General features: G+C 59.0%; 3 protein-coding genes across 13 annotated transcripts in view; 2 read left to right on the top strand and 1 right to left on the bottom strand.

Annotated features, from left to right (window-relative positions):
* RNF121 (ring finger protein 121) overlaps nucleotides 1–4,385 on the top strand; it is an 84,161-nt gene extending 79,776 nt beyond the window's left edge. For all 3 annotated transcript variants that reach the window (XM_061380703.1, XM_061380705.1, XM_061380704.1), the window contains 3 exons: nucleotides 854–987; nucleotides 1,630–1,731; nucleotides 3,111–4,385. In XM_061380703.1, coding sequence (XP_061236687.1) covers nucleotides 854–987; nucleotides 1,630–1,731; nucleotides 3,111–3,231 — 357 coding nt within the window. In that variant the 3' untranslated portion in view covers nucleotides 3,232–4,385. The remainder of the gene's footprint in view (nucleotides 1–853; nucleotides 988–1,629; nucleotides 1,732–3,110) is intronic.
* Nucleotides 4,386–6,094: 1,709 nt separating this feature from the next.
* Nucleotides 6,095–8,758, top strand: IL18BP (interleukin 18 binding protein). The gene is made up of 5 exons (XM_061380709.1): nucleotides 6,095–6,822; nucleotides 7,135–7,335; nucleotides 7,938–8,061; nucleotides 8,143–8,290; nucleotides 8,480–8,758. The coding sequence occupies exons 1-5, from the start codon at nucleotides 6,795–6,797 to the stop codon at nucleotides 8,606–8,608; spliced, it is 630 nt and encodes a 209-aa protein (XP_061236693.1). The 5' UTR covers nucleotides 6,095–6,794; the 3' UTR covers nucleotides 8,609–8,758.
* A 294-nt stretch (nucleotides 8,759–9,052) lies between these two features.
* NUMA1 (nuclear mitotic apparatus protein 1) overlaps nucleotides 9,053–22,230 on the bottom strand; it is a 72,044-nt gene continuing 58,866 nt past the window's right edge. For 7 of the 9 annotated variants that reach the window (XM_061380689.1, XM_061380694.1, XM_061380693.1 and 4 more), the window contains exons 13-26: nucleotides 22,073–22,195; nucleotides 18,526–21,924; nucleotides 18,037–18,078; nucleotides 16,557–16,625; nucleotides 15,120–15,230; nucleotides 14,819–15,037; nucleotides 14,560–14,717; nucleotides 13,059–13,305; nucleotides 11,887–12,115; nucleotides 11,171–11,307; nucleotides 10,651–10,827; nucleotides 10,385–10,498; nucleotides 10,062–10,280; nucleotides 9,053–9,741 (exon numbers count right to left, since the gene is read on the bottom strand). In XM_061380689.1, coding sequence (XP_061236673.1) covers nucleotides 9,730–9,741; nucleotides 10,062–10,280; nucleotides 10,385–10,498; nucleotides 10,651–10,827; nucleotides 11,171–11,307; nucleotides 11,887–12,115; nucleotides 13,059–13,305; nucleotides 14,560–14,717; nucleotides 14,819–15,037; nucleotides 15,120–15,230; nucleotides 16,557–16,625; nucleotides 18,037–18,078; nucleotides 18,526–21,924; nucleotides 22,073–22,195 — 5,256 coding nt within the window. In that variant the 3' untranslated portion in view covers nucleotides 9,053–9,729. The remainder of the gene's footprint in view (nucleotides 9,742–10,061; nucleotides 10,281–10,384; nucleotides 10,499–10,650; nucleotides 10,828–11,170; nucleotides 11,308–11,886; nucleotides 12,116–13,058; nucleotides 13,306–14,559; nucleotides 14,718–14,818; nucleotides 15,038–15,119; nucleotides 15,231–16,556; nucleotides 16,626–18,036; nucleotides 18,079–18,525; nucleotides 21,925–22,072; nucleotides 22,196–22,230) is intronic. The other 2 variants (XM_061380696.1, XM_061380697.1) reach the window with 2 other exon arrangements.

A 22,230-nucleotide genomic window follows, 5' to 3' on the forward strand; every position in this document is an offset into this window, starting at 1 on the left:
TTCGTTATTCTTGTGACTGAGTAACATTTCATTGGAGGGATAGATCCCATTTTGTCTATCCATTCTTCTGTTGATGGACACTTGGGCTGTTTCCACCTTTTGGCTATTTGTGATTAATGCTGCTAATGAGCATTGGTGTACAAGTGTGTGGTTAGGCCTGGTTTTTATTCTTTAGGAGTATTATCTAAGAATGGAATTGCTGTGTCATATGGTATTGCTGTGTTTAACTTTTTGAGAGGTTGCCAGACTCTTCACTTGTTTAGTTATAAATAACACTTAAATGAGTATCTATATGCATGAAGCTTTTTTTGTTTTTAAAGAAATTTCTTTAAATTTCTTAAGGTGAAATTAATGAGTTAAATGGTGTGGCAGTTTGAGACATCATGCCAAATGCTGTCCAAATGGGTTGAAGCTGTTTTACTGCTGCAACAAGTGCCTGAAAATGCCCTTGTCACCCAGCCACCATTGCACCAGCTGTTTCACTGATGTGCCTCTTGGAGAAGAGATGTCGCCCACCTGAGGGAACCACGGTGTGGCCACAGAGTGGCTTAGCTGATGTGGTTCCTTGTCAGCGGCCCCGAACCCTTCTCCCTGCTGGTCTCCTACCCTGATGCTGACCAGCCCCGTCTTCAGGTTCTGTCTGACCCGACTTCCAGCCCATCTCTGGTCTAGTCCTTTCACCCCATCTGCCCCACAGAGATGAGGATGACTGACGGTGAGATATTCTCCAGCTTGGGATCCTCCACCTGCCGTGTCACGTTCTCTCCAGAAGACCCCAGGCCTCGCTGGTATCATCCCACTTTGGTTGATTCTCACGTCTTTCCTGTCTTTTCCTCCTGCTCTTCTCTCCCAGTTCTACAGCGAGTCGGGCATGCCCACCAAACACCTCTCAGACAGTGTGTGTGCAGTGTGTGGGCAGCAGATCTTTGTGGACGTCAGTGAAGAAGGCATCATTGAGAACACGTATAGGCTGTCTTGCAATCACGTGTATCCTGCCTGGAGCTCCTGGGCTGCCTCTCTCACCACGTGCGCACTCCAGTCAGGGAGGGAGGGGACCATCATGACCCTGGGCATGCCATCCAGACCTTTGAGAGGAGGAGTCACAAGAGGCACACATCTGGGTGATGTCCTCTGATAGGGAAGCCAATCCAGGGAGTGGAAACGGCTGCCTCCTTTGGTCTTTCTTATAGATGGGAGCCACTTGTGTGTAAGCAGCGTGTATAGCCTGGCCAGGTCAGAAGGGAGCCTCAGCTACACCAGCTGCTGCAAGATTGGGTCAGTCGCCAGGGAAGAGCATCCTCTAACTGGCTCCCTCAGTGCTGGAATCAAGTGCCCCTGAGTGGCGCCTCTGGTGTTCACCACGTCCTTACTTGGCTCCCGTTCTGGGCCGTGTGCTCTCCATTGTGCCCAGAGCGGCCCTGTAAGGCAGAGTTCATTAACCCCACTTTATGTGTGAGGAAGCAGGGCTGGAGGTGTACTCTCAGCTTGCCTAAGACAATATAGCTGGTAAGAGGTGAAGCCAGGGTTTGAACCTCCCTCCAGAGCTAGGGCCTGGACGCCGTGAAGCCTATCATGGGGCTGGAGTGCCATCCTGGCTGCCCACTATTTCCCTTGACCAGTGGTGCTCAGATTCCACGAGTTCTGCATCCGCGGCTGGTGCATTGTGGGAAAGAAGCAGACGTGTCCCTACTGCAAAGAGAAAGTAGACCTCAAGAGGATGTTCAGCAACCCGTATCCTTTTTGGGCTCTTGTTGGGAGCGGGCAGTGGTAAGAAAGTACCAGCCTGCATCAGGTGGGTCTTGGGGTGCCCCTCCTGAGCCCTGTCTGGTAACTGCCCACCAGTCCATTTGGCTTGTCTAGGGAGGTGGGTGGGATATGGGGCAGGACCAACAGCTCAGCTTCTCCTCACCACTCAGGATCCCTCGAGGGTGAATCGGTAGTGATAGCGACTTCCTTTGCCCGCCTGCTTCTTGCGCATCTGGCGGCACTGTGCCAAGCGCTTTCCTTCTGTGAGCTCACTCGTTCTCTAGAGCCTTGTGACCTGGGTAATAGTATCCTCATTTTTACCAGTGAAACAGTTTCAAGGTTGACTAACATTCTCAAGGTGATATAACTAACATGTGATGCCTCACCTCTGGCAGGCGGGGCTGGAGACCAGCCCTGTCCCCTCCACTTTGAACACAGGACCTGTGCTGCTCTCAGCTGCTCCTGGATCCAGGTACCTCTCCCAGTTGCCCTTTCTCTCTGTATGGGGGTTTCCTGGCCCCTGGATACTAGCCGGGCTGTGGAGGGCCTTGGTGTTCCCCTTTATGGTTCCTTGCTTGGTTCTTTTGGGGTCTAGTTCAGTAACTCCATGGTCAAGCTGAGGGTCGGGGCTTCTCTTGGTTCCCAGTAGTGGGCCAGACTGGTTCCTGATGCCCTCAGGACTCCCCACAGTCTTGTGAGGCCTGTGCTTCCCCGGAGCTGGATTCCTAGGCTCCCTCTCCAGTGTCTTTCCCGGCAGTGGGTTGTAAAGTGGAGGGAAGGGACTCCTCTCCAGGGCTGCTTGGCCTCAGCAGGGCCCCCATGTTCAGTGCCCTTGGATGGGGCTCCTTGGAGCCTCTCTACCAGGAGTTATCCCCTGTGACCAGCCTCTTGCTCTGCCCCTATATGCCTCTGTCCTCATACTCAACCCCTCCGTTGACCTAGAAATCTTCCCATTTTGGAAAAGAACCTTCGGGTTACCTTATCTCTTTCCCCATCTCCCCGAAGCTGTTGTCATGAGAAATCTATGGCAGTCTCAGGCTCACTGGCAGTCCCAGCTTACAGAGGGGGTCACGCAGAGCCCTCTGTGTGTATCAGCCACAGAGAGCTTCATTTCACCACTCCACCCTCTGCCTTGTCTGTCTGATCCTCTGCACTGATCCCCTCTGTCCCACTTCCCTCATTCTCCAGGTTCAGACTTGTGTTCCAACATGGAGAGGTTGGGTGGGGCTTTCTAGAAAGCACCTTTCTTTGTAGGCTGATTTCTGTGAAGTGTCTGGGACATGTAGACAGACCCTCTTACCCATCCCCTAGGCCAGCCTCAGCAGCTCGAACATGTAGCCCCTTTTCTTTAACTCACTTGACAGCTGGGAGAGGCCTCATGTCATGTACGGACAACTGCTGGACTGGCTTCGGTACTTGGTAGCATGGCAGCCTGTCATCATTGGCCTGGTGCAAGGCATCAACTATATCCTGGGCCTGGAATAGTCAGGAGGAAGAACATCCACCCACCATGGACCTCAGGGCACTCTCCTCCCTGCCCTCCAAGACCTCTTGGGTGGGAAAGACTCAGAGGGGCACTGGGCCACTCAGGACTCCTCCGGCTGTGTCCGGGCTGGGGAGGGAGGTGATGGAGAGCCAGCCGGTGGGGCTGTCAGCAGTGGGGGCTTTTTAAAAGAAAACTATTTTGATGAATATATTTAAAAACCTTTTTTATTGTGGAGCTTAGGAATTGCCCCAGTTCTTCCAGGCCTCACCTCCCTGCTTGATCAGGGCAGGAGCAGAGCCACAACATTTTTGACGTAAAGGAGCCATCTTACCTCTGGCTGTGAGCCCCAGGCCCTGCCCCCCTCTTCCTTCCGTGCGTGGGGCTCGAGCCTGGTACACTCAGTGCGGAAGGGCCAGAGAACTGTGGCCGGTGCCACTGAAGAGCACTGTGGGGTGAAGTATCCTTCCTCCCAGCTAAGGCCACGGGCGGGCCTTCCCTGTGGGGGTGGCCATAGGCTGGTTGAGGCAAATGGAACCTTGTCATGGCTTTTCCAGTGAAGGAAGCCCTGGGACCTCAGAATTCCCTGAGAATTTGTTGGGGAACCTTCCCCTAAGCAGGGCTTACTGAGTCAAGAACAGAGACCATCTGTACAGAGCAGTGATTGAGGGCCACTTATGCAAGCTGACGCTCTGCCCAGAAGTGGTGACATGCGCCGAATGCCACTGCTGCATCACTTCCTTCCCAGCAAGCCCGAGTGAGCATGTGTGTGTGTGTGTGTCTGCGGTGGAGGGACTGACAGACGTGACACTTCTTCCTGTAGTCACACGTTGTTCCCTTGAAGCTGCCAGGGGATTCCCAGCTCAAGGAATATCCTCATGTCAGCCCCGTCATCCCTGGGTTCTGCCTGGGCCCAGCAGCCTGAGTGCTGGGGTGGCTGGGAAGAGGGTCAGGGCCGGGTGAGTATGGTGTCTGAAAGGGGGTTTCAGGTAGGTCCCAGCTCTGGTCCTAGGGGTTTTGAAGGAAGTAGGAGGGCAAATACGGACTTTCCACGCCAGGTTCCTAGGGAATATGGCCCTTCAGGTGCAGCAGGAACCAAGCAGGGTCTTGTCATCTGTTCTTAATAAAGCTCCGTGAGCTGGGTTGGAAAGCTGAACATCCATCTTGCTTTTCTTCTTCCCACCTCTTTTCCTGCGGTCCCCGGGGCTGCCTGGCCTCTGCTGCCTTTTTGCTCTTCCCATTTGAGAGCTGGGTCCGGCGAGTGGTGGGTCCCGTCCAACATCCCTGAGTGAGATGGCCTGCTGGGCTTCTCTCCTGTCGCAGAAGGGGCCCTGGGTCATCACAGGGTGACCGTCCTCACGACCTGAGGTCAGTGCCCTGCCGCAACCACCCCTCTCCCCAGTCACTCTCTTACCCAACTGTGGCTTACCCAACATGCTGCTCACTCATGCCCATGGGCCCGTCCTCGGTGGATTGGGGCCTGCGGTCATCCTTTCACTTTTGTCCCTCCTTCACCCACATGTGGCTCAGCGGTAAAGAATTCACCTGCAATGCGGGAAATGCGGGTTCAACCCACGGGTTGGGAAGATCCCCTGGAGAAGGAAATGGCAACCCACTCAAGTTTTCTTCCCTGGAGAATTCCATGGACAGAGGAGCCTGGTGGGCTACAGTCCAGAGGGTCATAGAGTCAGACACAACTTAGTGAATAAACCACTGCCCCCACCCCCACCCCCACATCAGGTCATGTGAGAAGCCAAGGCCAGTCTCTCTCCGGGGCACTCTCTCCATCCTTCAGCAGTCCTGAGTACCATGACCTCCCAGCAGCCCGACTCTGGCCTTATTTACACTCACAGGTAGAATCCTGTCTCCTGTCCCTCGCATCCCCACCCCCTTCCCCGGAGAACTGGGTCTCAGAAGCCCCGACAGTCTTGCCTCCTGACCTCCCTGCTGGAGACACTGGCGCTCCTAGGGAGGAGCTTCTCTGCGTCTTGCAGCCCAGAAGCTCCTGGGCAGGCGGTGGGGGAGGGACTGAGAAGATGTGAGTTACAGCCCTGGAGAAGAGGAGTTGACTTTTAGTCTCCCACATCTAAATTGGAAATGTATGGTTTTTACAAACACACAACACACTCACCCCTTGAGATTGCAGCCGTGCTCCTGACGCATCTTCCAAACTTTATTCCATCTCTTGGCCTCCCTGGCTCTGTCTCCAGGACCCCATCCTCCTGATCCCAGACATTCAGGTCTGGTCCTTCACACCTGCTCCGTGGATCACCAGCCCTGGTCTCTCCACCCCTTGAAGCCACATGTGTGACCCTGACTTCTGTAGCTCTGTTGTTGCTCCAGCCAGTGCTGGGTGTACCTACTCTTCCCTGGAAGGCACCCTCTCCTCTCTGTAGGACCAGTGCTCTAGCTTGTGCTCCAAGCGTGTCTGAGAGGTTCCCGTGGAGGCCGGGAAATGTAGCTCCCGTGATGGGGCTCATGTGGGGCCAGACACAGCCAAACTGAGCTGGGGAGCTCCGAAAGGGGCAGCGTCCAAAAGAGAGGGCTCTTCAGGGCTTCTTGGGATCCAGGCAAGGGGAAACTAGACTTCCTGGTGAGCTTAGGTCTGTAGCTCTGGCCAAGGAGCTGGGGTGACAGAAGTGAGGATTCATGGGGGTGAGGGGTGGATGTTGGGTTGGTTGGAGGGAGTGGGGAACCTGAGAAAGGCCAGGATGTGGATGGGCTGGTGTGAGTCTGAAATGGTCCACTTGATCCAACTTCGGGTCCCCAGTGCCTAGGACAGTTGTCCCCTTGAATATAGTGTGATTGAAGAAAGAAGCAGGAGGCCTTTTCTGTTCACATAGAAGAGCAGAGTCTTGTGAGGCTGAGGATGGTTGAAGGCTGATACCACCTGCAGAGCAGGGGGCCTGGGAGTGAGTGAGAAGGCTCACGGCCACAGTGAGCTCCAGCTCAGCAGAAGGCACAGTGTGCAGGAACCTTCGGGACTGGCTGGGTCCAGACTGCTGTGGAGCACATGTGTCTGCTGGTGGCCAAGAGCCTACTCTAGATCCCCTGCTTAAATAAAACTGAAAGTAAGATAGGAGGGGGGGCAGTGCTTTCCCAGAAGGATTTCACTGTCTATCCTGCCCTTCCCAGAACAGCTCTGGCAGCAGAATTTTCCCTCCTTTGTGACTAGGTAAGTCCCTGATCCTCTTTGGGCCTCAGTTTCTATCCTGTAATGAAGCGTTTGATTGGACTAGTGACAAGTATAATGTTGAAGGTAGAAAGAGCTAGGTGGGGATCCACCAGCTTTGTTTCTAGGGGCTGGAAGAGCTCCAGCCTGCGCTTGATGCTGGTCCTCCAGTTGTCAGTTGGGACAGGTGGATGGGGCAGAGTGGACAGTGTCTGGCAGCCCCCTGAAAAGTCAGACGTAGGAAGGGGCTGTGGAGACCACAGGAAGGCCGTACTAGTGTGCCTGGAATCTGTAGGAGAAGCCGTTTGTCACGGTCACCTCCCCCGCCTCCCCAGAGAGGAAGTTGTCACAGATATATAGAGCAAGGCACGGCAGCTCCTGACACAGTTCATCATGACCATGAGACAGAACTGGATTCCAGGTGGGCCCTGGGGCTGTGCATGTGCGGGTGGAAGGGGTGGGGCGCGGCCTGAGGGCGGTGAGGAACCTGACCCCAGGCGGTCCCTTCAGCTGCTGTGCTCTGGCTCCATTCCAAGGTCTCCCTGTGCTCCATTCAGAGAGACAAGAGCTAGGGCTGGAGGGGTTCTTCTGCCCCACCCATTCCCAGCAGAGCCAAGAATCTGCCAGACTTAATCCTGGTAGGAGCTCCCTCTCAAGCAAGAGCAGAGCTGGGATGCCGAGCAGTCCCAGGAGGTCAGACAGCTGCTGACCTCTGTGACTGTCCTCTCCTCAGACCCCAGCCCTCTTTGGGCCCTGCTCTTCTGTGCCCACATCATCTCCCACCTGGCCAGAGCCACACCTGTGCCTCAGGCCACCACAGCTGCCTCACCTGGGATGGCAAAGGCCCCCTGCTCCTCGCGGCCGCTAGCACTCCCAGCAGCTAAACAGTGCCCAGCGCTGACAGTGACCTGGCCAGCAGAGGAAGTCTCACTGAGTAAGGAGCTATTCCAGTGGGATGGGAGGGCGCGGTGGTCCGAGGGCGGGCTGAGGGAACAGTGGCGCCAAGGGTGGGTTGGCCTCTGAGCACGCACCCCCCAGCCTTCTGCCACGTAGCCTGTCACCAACCGAGCAGCTCGGTTGAGCAGTGGGCATTCTCCCTCTCCCAGCCAGCATTGCGAGTTGGTGCAGGGCTCAGCTCACAGCTCCCAAGATGTTGTCACGTGGGATGGAGAGGACTCAGAACAGTCAGAGGACTCCCAGAGTCCTGACGGAGGTGCCTCCAAGCCCAGCCCTTCCTTCCTCACAGGGCCCACTTGCCCTCTGGCCTTCTCAGTTGAGCGACTGCCTACTGTGCTGCCTCCTTGGCCAGAGCTCCTAGAGTCACTGAAGCTGGGTGCTAGAAACCCCAGGGCATTCTGAAGAAACAAGCTTAGGAGTCAAGGACCCAGATGAGGGACCCATCCCCAGATTCCTGTTGCTCAGCCTTCCCCTTGGACTTTGCATTCCAGATTCCTGAATTGTGGGGCAGGGCGGGCAGACCGTGGCAGAGGCGGGAGGGTCTGCTCTATAGGACTAACAGCCACATGTGCCCCTCAGATGGAACGCTGACCTTGTCCTGTACCGCCTGCAGCCGCTTTCCCCACTTCAGCATTCTCTACTGGCTGGGCAACGGCTCCTTCATCGAGCACCTCCCAGGCCGGCTGTGGGAGGGCAGCACCAGGTGAGGGCGTGGTGGTGAGGCTGGCTGGAGGCAGGCTGCTGCTGCGGTCCTCTCACAGCCTCTCCCCCTCGTCTGCTCCAGGCGGGAGTACAGGGGCAAGTGGACCCAGCTGTGGAGGCCCTTGGTGCTGGAGGAGCTGAGCCCTACCCTGCAAGATACCAACTTCTCCTGTGTTTTCATGGATCCTGGGCAGACTGTCCAGCGTCACCTTGTCCTGGCCCAGCTCTGGGTGAGGAACCCAAGGGAGGGCCTCCGGGACATAAGGAGCCCTGCTTCAGTGTGGGAAGGAAAGGGTGGGCTCTGCCCACAGCAGCCTCCAGCTGATACCCACTGACTGCCCGAGCCACTCAGGCAGGAGAGACATGGCATAGAGGGAAGTTCTTCCCACCCCTGATGCTTGTTTGCTTCACTCCTCCAGGCTGGGCCGAAGACAAGTGTGCCCCTGCCACAGGAAGCCCCGCCCTCCAGCCAGTCCCCTCTGCTGCACCATCCCGATGGTGAACCCGAGCTCCACCGCCACCTGGTTGAAACACCACCTCTTTACTGAAGTCCAGGCCACAGTCTGCATCCATTTAATATATTTGTTTCCTCTGTGGGCTCCTGGGATGCGGGCAGAGGCTGTTTCTGACCCGCTGCTATATCTCTGTCACCCCAGCAAGGCCCATGGGGGGGCATTCATAAACCATCTTCAACGGCAGCATCTGACGTGTGTCCAGTCACTTATCCTTTAGGCCGTCGTTCCAGCGCAGAACGCGGCTCGTGCGAGGAGGGAGCATGGAGTGAGAGAGAATGCCACTCTGAAGCTGAAGGCAAAACCAGATTCAGGGACACAGGCCCTCACAAGATGCCGGCCCGTAACGCTCCTCAGGAGCAGAGGCCAGAAACAGTGGAAGATCCTGTGGCCTCAGAGAGGCCAGGAGAAGGGGTTTGAGAGAAGGTAGGTGGTCTGGAGTGTCCCTGCTTCCCCGACACAGACCAAGGCATCTCGGCATTCAAGGGAGAAAAAATAGACTTTATTTACAAGTAATAACATTTAGAAAAGATCCATCACTGGCCCTTAAAAACCTTCCCATCACTCCAAATCCCACCCAGGAGGGTGGGCAATGGGAGCTGCCACTGAGGGCTGCCCCCCACCCCCCCGAGGTGCAGGGCCCTTCTCCTGGAAAAGAGCATCCTGTGGGCAACTGGGTCCTTGGGTGGATGGATGCACCTGGGGGTGGGGTGCTCCCACTAGGTCAGTGCCCAGTCCTGGACTTCAAGAGCAAGGGCCCTCGCGAGGCCCAGCAGCCAGGAGCAGCAGGGGCCAGGGCCTGCTCCTCCAATGGTCCCTTCTAGATCCAGAGGCTGGGAGGACTGGCTAGGCCCAAGGACCCAGCCACACAAAGCCAGCCTCAAATCTGGTTATGATGGAGAAGTGACTTTACTCTAGGAAAACATCAGGAGGCAAGGCAGGGAGAAGTGCCCAGGCTCTGGGCCACTCTTGAGGACACCGTTCACCTGGGGATGGTCCGGGTCCCGGCCAGGGTGTGGGCAGGCGTCACTGTCTCGAGGATTTGGGCCACTGTTGGCCTGGGAGCTGAGAGAAGGCACTGAAAGGGACAGAAGGAGAAGGGCCAGGCGAGGGCAGCATCAGGAACACAGGCGGGGCCACTCACTGGCACTGGCTCTTCAGTGCTTCGCCTGGAAGAGAGAGAGAGCTGCTCAGCGCCAGCCTGTGCCCCCTCCCGCTCCCACACGCCCAGACTAGGGTGGTCTTGCTGCAGCCCTGGACGCATCTACCGCAGGTTTGCAGGGGCTGGTTTCACCTGAGCAGCTCTGAGTGTTTTATTCTCTGCTTTCCTCGAGGAGCAGCAGCTAACCAGAGGGGAGCACCTGCTCTCAGCCCTTGCCCTCCAGGGACCTACTCGGAGCCCTGGGGTGGCTGAGTGGGGGTCGTCACCCATGCTCCTTACTGGGTTTCTAGGAGCCGAACCCTCCCCCTTCCCGGTCAGTGCCCACACCTTGCCCTTTGCCCGGGGGGTGGTGGCAGCGGCGCTGGCAGCAGCAGTGGCAGCGCTGGCTGCAGTGGTGGCGATGCGCGGAGAGCGGCGGGTCCCACTGCGGGGGTTGGGTGAGGCTTTGGAGGGGGCTTTCTTGGAGGCTGCCTTCCGCAGAAGGCTGTTTCCAAGCTTCTTGGGTGTGTTGAGGATGCTGAAGGCCATAGACTGGCGGCGGTCAGCCTGTTGGGAAGGGCTGTCAGACTGGGGGCACCACTGGCCACACAGTTGCTCTAGGGCTCAGCGGGCTGGGCCCCTCCAGGTTCTCCCTTCAACCCCCGGCTAACCTGTTTAACAGCTGGAACTGCCTTCTTCTGGGCCTCGGTACTGCTGTGTCTGCGCCCTTCGTGTCGGTCCCGGGGGGTCATGGGGCGCGGGAAACATGTGGTGGCCTTCTTTGACTATGGGGAAGAGGACGGTTAGGTCCACAGCACACGAGGCAAGTGGACCGTGTCCAGCCAGCACCTGCCTCCCTCCTGCACCAGAAGACTCCCTGCTAATAGACTCGCAAACATGGCAGCCACTAGAGATGACCAAAGTCCAAGTCACCCACCTCGGGTGTGCCGGGGCCCTGGTGGGTCTCTGAGGAAACCCGCTTGCGCTGCTGCCGTGTGGTAATGCCAGCGCCCTCAGCTATCTGGGTTGGCTGCATGCTGGCTCGGCGCAGGGTCTCCCGGGGGTCGCCGGTTTTTATCTCCTCATCTGTGATGGCAGGCAGGCTCAGGGAGGGCTGTGTGGGGTAAAAGAAGTGGTCGGTAGACCTGAGCTGTTTGGAAATGGAGCAGGACCGCCCTAGAACTCCTCACTGGCCAGGCATTTGGAGCCTTCCTATTGCAAACGGCTCCCGTCCTGTTGTCTTCTTGCCTATGCCATGCACCAGAGCCACCGGAGCCGTCCCTAGAGACCTCTGCCAACTCCGGGCCTCCACAGAACCTCCTCCTGAGTTCCTCTCTGCCTGCTAGTTGACCAGAAGCAGGTCCCCCTCCTCGGCAGGCTAGGAAACGGGAGGGAGGTCCAGGAGGAAGAGGGAAGCCAGCAGGGGCGGGTCCCTGTCAGGGAACCCAAGAGCTCACCCTGGACTCAAGGGGGTAGCAGGTCTTCAGGTGCGGTGGGCATACTCGGTTGCGCTGCTGCAGCTCTGCAATGCGGTTCCAGTCATCCAGCTGTTCGGGCTCGTCCTGGCAGGTGCCCACATAGAAGCTGTTCCTGCCTGTGCGGGGCCAGGGAGACAGCAACAAGCAGGGCTGCAAGGCCAGCACGAGAGGGTGGAGGCAGCACCCCGCCGGCCTTGGTACCACCACTCCGTCCCTCCTAGCCCTTGAACTCCAGCACCCCAGGGTCCTGCTCTGCTCCATGCTGCAGCTACGGGCACGAGGCCCACAACCATCTCTTCCCTGGGGACTGACTCCCTGCCTCCTCCCTGGGGTCCCATGCAGAGGTTGTGACACCAAAAGAAACTATTGGAGGACCAGGAATCCATACCCCAGAGCACTCCCTGAAGGCAAGAGCCTCAGAAAGGAATCTGAAGATAGATCCCTGGCAGTCTGGCCCCCCTGGCAGCCCCTCCCCACCTGAGAAGGGGCCTGGAGCACTCCTGTGCAGGGAATCCCCCGCCCCTCATGCAGCGTTTGGCTGAGAATGACATCAGCCTTACTGCCTAGCACAGCCCCTGGGTGAACAACAGGTAGGGAGGAGAGGGGTGAGGTGCTGGATCGCAGCTTGTCCTTTGGCTGTGTCGGGATCTGTCTCCAGTTTCATGTTTGGGTGTCAGGCCCCCACAGTCCCCTACCTGGAGGGGCCCCACTGGACATCCCGGCCTGGGAACGGCGAGCGGAGCTGCGAGTGGTGGGCCGGTAGCCAGGCAGGCTGAATAGAGTGGAGTTGCCATCGTCGGGAGAGCCCAGGCGGGCTAGAGACTGGGTGGAGGAGGCGGCCCTCAGGCCTGCCTGGGAAGTGGGGGCTGACTGTGTGCTGTAGAAGGAGGCGTTGGCACTGTCTGGATCCTCCACGTCCAGCTTCTGGAAGAGAAGACGCACCTGCTGCAGTGGGGCTGGGCCCTGATGTCCTGGGACATCCCTGGTGGCCCACCAGCTAAGACTGAACCCAATGCAGGGGGGTTTGATCCCTGGTTAGGGAATTAGATCCTACATGCCACAACTAAGACCCACCACCAAGCATAGCCAAATACATCAACATTTTTTTTAAAAGCCTCCCATTTCCTTTCCCGAAGCGCCTCAGATCCCATGGCTGCCCATGTCCACACTGCTTTGCACAGGGTTCTCAGCTGCCCATCTGCAAGAAATGGGCCGCCTTAATCCCACACAAGGTGCTGAGACTGTCAGGACTCCTGCCCATTGTTCGTTGAGTCTGTTAACAATGCTCTGAGGGAGGGTGGGCCGAGTGCCTCAGGCTGTCTTAGAAGTGAGGTACACGGGCGTGAAAGGACTGGCCTGAGGGTCACAGAGCAGGGTACAGAGCTGGGGCTGGACTCTGCGGCTCCTGAGTACATCAGGCTTGTCCCACAGGTCCCTCGGACCAAGCGCACCAGGGGACCATCTTTTAGAACTTGGTTTCTTGGTAGCTGAAGTGCTCCCCTCCTCTCTTCCCCAACCTCCTTGGGATGTGGAAACAAGGACCAGAGCCCCAGGCAGGTAGCCCCCTGGGCAGCACAACATATCTGTCACCCAGCATGCGTGCTGGGAGGCATGGGCTGGGCAGCTTCTCTGCATTGTCCCCTTGAGCCTGCACAGGGTCGCTACTGTACACAGAGAGCATGGCAGCCTGTCAGTGGACAGGCAGCCGAGGCCAGCCTGGCCCCTTTCTACGGGAGGCGAAAGCAAGTCACCGCTCTGCTGCTCTCGTCTGTGGGTGTCTGGAGGCGGTTTTGGAGACCTGATGGAGAAAGGCCCTGGAGAGGAAGCAACCGGTGCTGTCCTACAGCCCCATTCCCAGCAGCCTGACCTTGGTCATGGTGATGTTGATGATCTGCGTGGTGCGCCTACGAGCGGAGCGGGTTTTCCGGCTTGAGTCCAGGGAGATGTCCCCCAGGGAGTCCAGGCTGCTCTCCAGGGGGGCCTGACCCCGAGCAGGGATGGGCGTGAAGTAGAGGCTCTCCAGGGACTCCACTTTGGGGGGCAGACGCTGGGAGATGGGGGAGGCTGGCTCTCCGGGGATGCTGGTGCCGTCTGGCTGGGTGCGAGGCAACTTGCTGTGGGGAAAAGGCTGCTGAGGTGCCATTCCTGGGGCTAGACCACATTTTGTCCATCCCGTTCCAGTGACATTTATAACAAGACCACCAGGTCAAGCACCCCACCCTCTGATTTTTCAGAGGTACCAAGACGAGTCCTTGACTGGGACCCTGCCTTCCATCTGCTCCGTTGTTGGTGAGCCCACTCACCCCACGGTGCCCTGAGCTCCTCAATACAGGCAACTCCCAGACCCTGCTCCCCAGACCCTCCCAGACACAGCCCCAGACTGCCCCTCTGGACTCCACAACAACATGTCCCAAACTAAGTCCACTGTCTGTTCCTCCTCTGTTTCCTATTATAGCCAACACGAAGCTGGGGGGAGCAACCTCCAGCCAGCCTCCATCTCTTCCCTTTCCTGCCAAATCCAAGAGCCCCCTAACCACACCCAACTCCTCTCCTTTCCTGTCTACCTCGTCCCCTCTCGCCTTGACTACAACAGCCTCTGAGAGACACACGGTGGTGACAAGCTAGGACTCAAGCCAGGCTGCCTGGGGTCAAGCCTAGCCCTGCCACTGTGGGACCCCAGGCTGCCCCAGTTTCCTCTGTGAAAGGAGATAATCATAGACTCTACCTCAGAGTTGTTATGGGATAAATGAATTCATATTTCTCAGGTGTATGTAACACTATCTCTGGCACATATAAAGTGTTTAACATAAAAATACATTTATTGATCTCATTAAAGTCTCAGTTTTCCCTATCAGGATAGGTAGGCTAAGAATGCAAAACTGACCATGTGCTCAACTGCAAACCCTTCTGAGGCCCCTCAGTGCCTTCAGGATCAGGTCTAAACCCCAGCCTCCTTCAGTTGGGGGGGGGGTCCAGCCTGCCCTCAGGGGCCTGGGCCCAACCCTCCCCACTTCACTGTCCAGCCAGGCTCCTTCTCGACCTCCTTTGCTGTTATCACTCTTCTCTGTCCATGGGACACACACCTATAGTTTCTTTCAAGACTCGAGAGCAGGAGTGACAGCCTCCATGAAGCCTCTTCTGACCACTCATTACTTCTCATTCCCGCTATGCTACATGCAAGCATCTAGCCTAATACCTCTAATACATACTCCTCCTCTAAGAACAAGCTTCCAGAGGGCAAAGGGTTCCCATCTTCCTTTCTGATAGCCCCAGTGCCCAGGAATGGCACCTCAGCAGCCTTTTCCCCACAGGAGGCTGCCTGATCACAGTGGGCGGACAACAGACAGGGAGGAAGGGTGCCCCCTGACCTGGTGACAGAGAGAGGGGTCCCCTCCTCGCAGCTCAGATCCAGGCTGTCAATACTCAAGTCCAGCTGAGACTTAGCCTGGGGCTCCCGGCTCTTCAAGGCATCAGTCGCCACCTGGAACTTGCCCAGGTCCCGAAGCTGCTGGTCGGCATGGGCAACCTGGGAAAGGGGGCGGAGAGAGAGTGAAGGCAGGCCTCAGCAGGGTGGCTGCAGAGAGGAGGGCACTGGAGGCCAGTGTGCCGGCACGGCCAGAGCCTCACCTGTGCCTCCAGGCTGCGCACCTGGGCCGTGAGGTGGCGGCAGGTCTGCTCGGCTTCCTTGGTCTTCAGCCCGGCCTGCTGCAGCTCCCGGCCCAGCCGATCCACTTCTGCCCTCAGCTCCTTGTTCTCTGTCTGCAGCTGCTCCAGGCCTCGCAGCTGCTCCTGCAGCTCTTGGTTCTGCTGCTTCTTGGCATCATAATGAGTCTTGGCCTTCTCCATCTGGGTGGGTGGAAGGGCGAGTGGGTGGTGGGGTCTGAGAAGTGGGGGGCGCCGGGGCTGGGGCTGGGGCCGGGCTCCTCACCTGTAGCTTGTAGTGCTCAGCCGCCTGCTCCTTCTGGCTCAGCTGGGCCTGCAGCTCACTCAGCTGGGCCTGGAGGCGCTGGACCTCCTGCTGGCTCTCACCGCCCTGGGCCTGAACGAGGAGAGAAGCTGATGACCGCTGGCCTCTTTGGCTCACCCAAATCCACCGACCCCTAACCTCCTGGGCTCCACGGTGTTTACAGATTCCTGCATGTTCTCTGAGGACACACAACAGGCCTCTGGGCCCCTCCCAGCTCCAGCCTAAGCACCACACCCCCCTCAGAGTCCAGATGCTGTAGGAGCTTTTCCTGTCCAGACAATGCCCTTTCTGGAAGAGTTCTGGCAGCCTGCCTTTGCCCTGACACCAGGCACATGCTACCTCACCCTCCCTCCATGAGGACACAGTCTCCCGGGAGGAAAGGCACTGACCCCCAGGAACATCAGGGGTCTAGGCACAGGCATGTGTGCTGAGGACACGAGAACTCATTTCTCCTCAAAACCACTCTGGGAACTAACTTCAGCTCCGCTTCACAGATGAAGAAACTGAGTGCACAGCGTGAAAGCACACTGGCCACGGGGACTGAGCAGCAGAGTAAGATCTGCGCCTCTGCCCACCTGACTCCGAAGCGGGTGTGGGCTCAGTTATGCTGCAGGCACCGCCTCCCAGACAGACCACAGACTCCTTGGGCGCAGGATCTGTCTGTCCTTGGCGGCTTCTCTGTCCACCCGCAATCTGCGCCAGCAAGTACTAAGTCTGTAGCAGGCACTGGCCAGGGCCACCCAGCCTTCCCTCCTCACCCCTCGGCACCAGGAAGGCCCCTGAGAGGAGTGTACTCCGCCTGTGTGTCAGCATGACTGTGACACAGTGTAGAGCACAGGGCAGTGAGCTGGGCAAACAGCTCTGAGCTCCCACCAACTCCTGTGACCCTCCTGGGGCCACTGGGGCCAAGTTCCTTTGCCCTTAACTAAAAGCTGTGAAGCCTGGAGTTGCAAAAAAGCAAACATTAAACCAAAGAAGGTGATACCACGGAAAGCATTAAGAATATTCAGTTGCACTGTAGTACTAAATGTCACTAACGCTCATTCCCTGAGATTAAACAGCACAACCCAACTGAAGCCTCTGCAGTGCTGTAAATGTTCTGATCTGCCCTGTCCAGTATGGTAGCCACTAGCCACACATGGCTGCTGAGCTGTGGAAACGTGGCTAGCGCAACTGAGAAACTGGATTTTTTTACTTAAATAACCACACATGGCTAGTGGCTACTGCAGCAGACAGTGAAGGTCTGCGGGTTGCGAGCCACTCTGGTCACTCAGATTGCAGAGGCACAGGCAGGGCTCCTGAGGCTGCCAGGCCCCAGGGTGCCCCAGCCGGGGCTTAGCGCTTCCCTCCCTGCTCCCCTGAGCCGATGGAGGGCAGGCCCATCCCCTGCTGTCCCACCTTCAGCTTCTGCTGCTGCGCCTTGCTGGCTTGCTCATGGTCAGCTAGCTTCTTGCTCAGTTCTTCCACCTGAGGCAGGGAGGCAAGAGGAGAGAGACTCAGGGGGCCTTCCGCTGAAGGTCCAGACAAATTATGGGGTTTCCCCAGGCCAGTCCCCAGCGTCCCTGTAAGAAACTCAGGGCCACCCTGGCTGGTGGGCAGGACCTGAGTGACATGACCCAACGCAAGTGCTGTCAGAGCCACCTGCCCGCGCTTGCCTCCACGCCCTGCTTCAGAGATAGGCAGCAGGGTCACTCGGGAGCTGACACCCCACCACAACTTACTGCCGCCGTTCCCAGCCCCAACCTTCCCACGGCGGGACAGGAGCAGGGCACCCATTCTAAAACGCCAGCAGACACGCTCGATGACTACACCCCCCAACCCCTACCGCAAGAAACTGCCAGAGCAAAAGCCCAACTGCTCGGACCTCTCCCCGACATCCACAGGCCATCAGGGCTGGCGCTAGTGGTGAGGTGGCTGTGATTAGCACTGGGTCAGGCAGCTGGAAGACGAGAGCAGGGCAGCACACGTATTTCACGCCCACCCCACCCCCACAGAGAGGAAGGGCTCAGGGAGGAAGGGGATGAGAGGGCGCATGGCAGCCACAGACGCTCCTGGCTCCCCTGGGCTTTCTGGGAGCTCAAGCACGATCAGTAAAGGCAAAAGGCTGGAGCTCCATTGCTAACTGTTTGCTCTTCTGTCTGATCTTCCCCATCATCTCAGGCTCCCTGGAGGAGGGGATGTGAGGAGAGGAGGGCCCACCTCCTCAGCAGGCCCCAGATGATGGGGTAGGAAAGGGAGTGGAGGAAGGGGGCGCCCACTATATGCCAGTTTGATAGCTTTGATGTCTAGGGCAGCATAGAAACCCTGGTGAGGGCGAGGCAGTCAGACCTCACCTCCTCTCAACCTTGGCCCTCTTGCTCCCAAACATCTCTATCTTATGCTGGGGGTTAAAAACCCCAGAAGGTGATGGGCAAGCGTCCTGAGCTCACGGCCCTGCTAATCTGTGGGGGCCGTCTGGCACATCACCTTTCTAGCTTCTGCAAGAAAGAAGGGAGCTATGCCACACCAGGCCTGTGGCCAAACTTCGAGTCCCCACAGATGAGTACCCAAACTGGGAGCAGGACTTGGAGGTCTGGGAGTCCCAAGGGCAGGCTGTCTCTGGACCTGGTACGGGAAAGACGAAGCCTGCCCTACCCCTCGTCCCTGACAGACGATGAGAATACAGACGGGTGGAGAGGCCGACCTGGGATGGGTGGGGCGAGGCCTGAAAGGGCCCAGCACACCGCACTCCGGGACGGCCTGGGTTCCACGGCATGACCCTGCCCCTTCACAAACAGTTCACAACAGGAGCCCACGGAGGCAAGCTGCAGCCGGGGTCATGCACCGAGACCAGTCACCGCTTAAGCAGCCAGCATTTATCGAGGACCTCAGGCATTACCTGTTTAGTCTGCTCTCTCTGAAATAACTCTAGCTGCTCCACCTGCACATGGGGGAGCAACGGAGACAGCGTGAGATGGGGGTCCAAAAGGCACCCGCCCTGCTCCCAGGCTGACCTCACCGAGGCTCTAATCTGCCCCCAAGGAACTAGACGTCTAGCAGCCTCTTTAAATGCCATCTTGGCTCATTGGAGGCCCCGGTGGCTCTTGGGGCCTCCACTGTAAGTATGCTTCCTCATGACAGAGCGCCTCAAAAGGCTGATGGCTCTCACAGCCTGCCTCACCAGAGACAGAGCCTTCGGAGAAGGGGAGGCTACTGAGAGTTTCTTTAGGCCAGCAGGGGCCACAGACGACCTGTACTAGCAGCCACCTCTCCTCCTGCCACCGACACTCTGGCATCACATGGGGATCAGAGGCCAGGGAATGTAGAGGGACAACGTCTCTGCCTCTCAGGTCTGCCCTTCGGGGGTGTGGCTGAGCCAGGGCCTCACCTGGGCAGTGAGTTTCTGCCTCTCCTCCTGGAAACGCTGCCTCTCCTCCAGGACCTTGGCCTTGGCACCCTCGTACTTGGCGGTCATCACCTCCAGCTCCCGGGCAGTGCTCTGCACTTCCCGCTGCATCTCAGCCAGACGGGTCTCAGCGTCAGCGCGCACAGCTGCCAGCTCCTGGCTGTACTTCTCGCGGGCCTGGTCCAGCTCCACTTCCAGAAACTGCCGGCCGAGGCTGGCCCGCTCGCCCAGCCCGCGGTTCTCCTCCGCCAAGAGGCCGTGAGCCTTCTTCAGCATGCTCAGTTGCTCCGCGTAGCTGGCCTTCTCCGCTCGCAGCTGCTGGGCCATGCGCTCCTGCTCTGCCACCTTCTGCCGCAGAGGCAGCAGCTCCCCGAGCTCGCGCTGGGCCCGCAGCAGCTCTGCTCGCAGCCCGCCAGCCGCCTGCTTGCTCTGCTCCAGCTCCTCCCGGTGGCGCTTCTCGGCAGCAGCCTGCTCGGCCTGCAGCTGCTGGCACAGGTGCTTGACGGGCAGCAGCTCGCTCGCCAGGGCCTGTGTGCTGGTGTGCTCCAGCTGCAGGGCCGAGAGGGCTTGCTCCTTCTGAAAGAACTTCTCCTGCCAGGCCTTTAACTCTTGGCCCAGCTCCTCTGCTCGCTCCGCCTGCGATGCCAGCTCCTGCCGCAGGCTCTCAGAAGCCACCCGCTGCTTCTCAGCCTCCTCCCGGAGGGTCTGGACCTCCTCGCGCAGAGCGGAGCTGCGTTCCGCAGCCCTGGCGCTGCTGCTGGCGGTCTCCGCCTGGAGCAGGCGCAGCCGCTCTTCCAGCTTCTGACTCTTCTCTGACTCAGCGACCACCAGCCGCTTCAGCTCCTTGCTCTCGCCCTCCTTCTCCAGCACCTGGCGGTTCAGGATGGACACCTCCTCCTCCAAGCTGCTGATGAGGCTGTTTTTCCTCTCGGCCTCCTGCTGACCCCGGGCCACCTGGGCCTTCCACTCGTCCTCGGCCTTGCTGTGCTCCTGGGCCTTGGCACGGAGGGTGGCCAACTCCCTCTGGGTTGAGGCTAAGGCGTCCCGACTGCTCCCCAGCTCCTGGGCCTTCTGCTCTAACTGGCCCTGCAGAGTCTTCAGAGTACTGGCCTGCTCCGCGTGGGCAGCGCGCTCAGACTCAAGGCTTTGCTCCAGGCTGGAGGCCTTCTCCTGGTGCTCACGGGCCTGCTGTTCCAGCCGGCTCACCTCTGCCTGCAGGGCCTGCAGTTCAGAGCCTTCTGGCTCAGTCTTTTCAGTAGCCTCGGACTGGGTTCGCAATCCACAAGCGTCTTCTTGGCTGGCTGTCCCAAGAGACTGCGGGCGCCCCTCCTCTTTCTTGGCCAGCTGTTCTTTCAGTCGCTCCACAGTTTGCTGAAGCTCCTTCAGTACTGCCCCTTGGGCTGCCTCCTGTCCATGAAGCTTGGCCAGTTCCTGGTCCATCCCCTCCTTTTCCCTCAGGGCCTGGGCCAGTGCCTCCTGCAGGGCAGCAAACTCCACACGCTGCTCATTGAGTGCGTTCTGCAGCCGCATCTCCAGCTCCGCCTTGGCGGCCTTCTCCAGGGCAAGGTCAGCTTGGGCCCGGCCCCGCTCCTGGGTCAGCCGCGCCACCTCCCTCTCCTGTTGCCCACGCTCCTCCTGCTGCTGCCCCTGGCTCTCCATCAGCGCGGCCCGAAGCCTCTCCAGCTCGCTACCCATCTGCTCAGCCTCACGCTCCATAGCCTGCAGCGCGGCCTGCGTGCTGCAGAACGGGCGTCCCTGCTGCTCTTCCAGCCACTCCGACTCTCTGTCTCCTGCCCTGGGCGGCTCCTTGAACAGCTCTGGGGAGGCCGTCTCTGGCTGCCCACCTGCCCTGCGCACCAAGGCCTCCAGGCGGGCCACCTCCTTGCTGGTGGCCGCCATCTTCTCCTGCAGGGTGGCAAGGTCGGTGGCGAGCTGCTGGGCCCTGCCCTCCTTCTCTTGGACCTGCTGTAGGGCCCTGGCCAGGCTGGCGTGGAGCTGAGCCAGCTCGTCCTGCTGCCGGCTGATCTGGAGCTCACTGTGGGCCTCGATCCCCACCACCTTCTCCTTGGCCTCCTGCAGCTCCTGGCGGGCCTTCTCGCATTCCTCCTTCAGAGTCATCAGCTGTTCCTGGAACATGGCGCCATACTGCTCCTCCTCCTGCTGGCTGTCCTCATACCGCTCACGCCAGGTGGCCACCTCCTTGGCCAGCTGCTCACACTCATTCTCGGCCTCGCGCTGGGAGGCTACAGCCTCGGCCAGCTCCTGCCGCAGGGCTTCTGTCTGGGCCTGATGGGCCTCCCCGAGCTGCTGTAACCGGGCCTCCAGCCCCTTGCGCCCAGCTCTCTCTTCTTCCAGCTCCTTCTGTCCCTGCTCGTGCTGCTCCACCAGGCTCTGCGTCTCCGCCTCCAACCTGCAGATGCACCGCTGCTGCTCTGCCAGGGTGTCTGCAGCCCTGCGCTTCTCCTTTTCCAGGCTGCCTGTGGTGGCCTTAAGGGACTCCTCCAGGGCCCGGACCTGCTCCTGGAGCTGGGCCTTCTCCTGGGCCACTCTTTCCCACTCGGTTGTTTTCTGCTGCTCAGACCTCAACTGGGCCTTCAGCTCTGCCACCTGGGCCTGTACCTCACTCTGCTCCTGGCGGGCTGCCTCAACATGGGTATGGAGTTCCTCCACCTTCTGGCTCAGCTCCGCCTTCTCCTGCTGGGCCTGTGTCAGCGAGGACTGGGCACCATCCTGGGCTTCATGGGCGGCCCGCAGCTGCTCTTGCAGGACGTCCAACTCGGCAGCCTTCTCCTTCTCCACCACCCCCAGCTGCTGGAGGGCTGTGTCTCTCTCCCGGAGAGCAGCCTCCCGCTCCTCGGCCGCAGCAGCCAGTTGCTGGGCCTGGTCTCGCCGGGTGGCCTCCTTCTCCGTGGCGGCCTCTTCCAGCTGCCTCTCCTTCCGCTCCAGGCTGCTGCTCAGCTGCTCCACCTGCTGGCGGAGGCCCTGGGCAGCCTCTTCCTGCTGCCGGAGAGTCTGTGTGAGCTGTGCCTGCTCCGTTTGGGCCTGCTGCTTCAGGCCGGCCAGTTCCCCATCCCGCTGCTGCACAGCAGTGTTGAGGGTATCCAGCTCGGAGGTCAATGTGGCCACCTGGGTGGATAGCCGGGCCACCTGAGCCTGAGAAGCCTGCTCCAGCTCCTCCTTGGCCTGGCTGAGGTTGGACAGGGAGCCCTGCAGCTCGGCAATCAGGCCGGCCAGCTGCTGCTTTTCTCCTTCGAAGTGGCTCCGCTCGGCGAGCAGCTTGGCTTCCCGCTGGCCCCGCTCGGTCTCCAATGCTGCCACCCTGGCTTGAAGCTGGGTGTTGTCTGCAGCAAGAGTGGCTGCCTCTTGCTTGAGGGTTTCCAGCTGGTGAAATAAAGAGACAAACGGGGATCAGCACGACTCGGTGCCCTCTGCCCCTCCAGGGATTGAGGACCACCAGGAACCTGAACATGGAGAGCACGGGTCAGCAGCCACCCCAGCCCACAGGTGTCACCACTGCCCGAGTCCCTACCTGCAAGACGTCACCCAGCACCTCACCCTTCTCCTGGGGTGGGTTCTCCCGCAGCTGGGCCAAGTGTTCTTCCAGCTGTGAAAGCTTTCCCTGAAGGATTTCGTTCTTCTCTTCAAGGCATTTCTGGAAGTAAATGAGAGCCCCAGGTTAACAGAAAT

Source organism: Bos javanicus, chromosome 15 (assembly GCF_032452875.1).
Source record: "Bos javanicus breed banteng chromosome 15, ARS-OSU_banteng_1.0, whole genome shotgun sequence".
Classification (NCBI taxonomy): domain Eukaryota; kingdom Metazoa; phylum Chordata; class Mammalia; order Artiodactyla; family Bovidae; genus Bos; species Bos javanicus.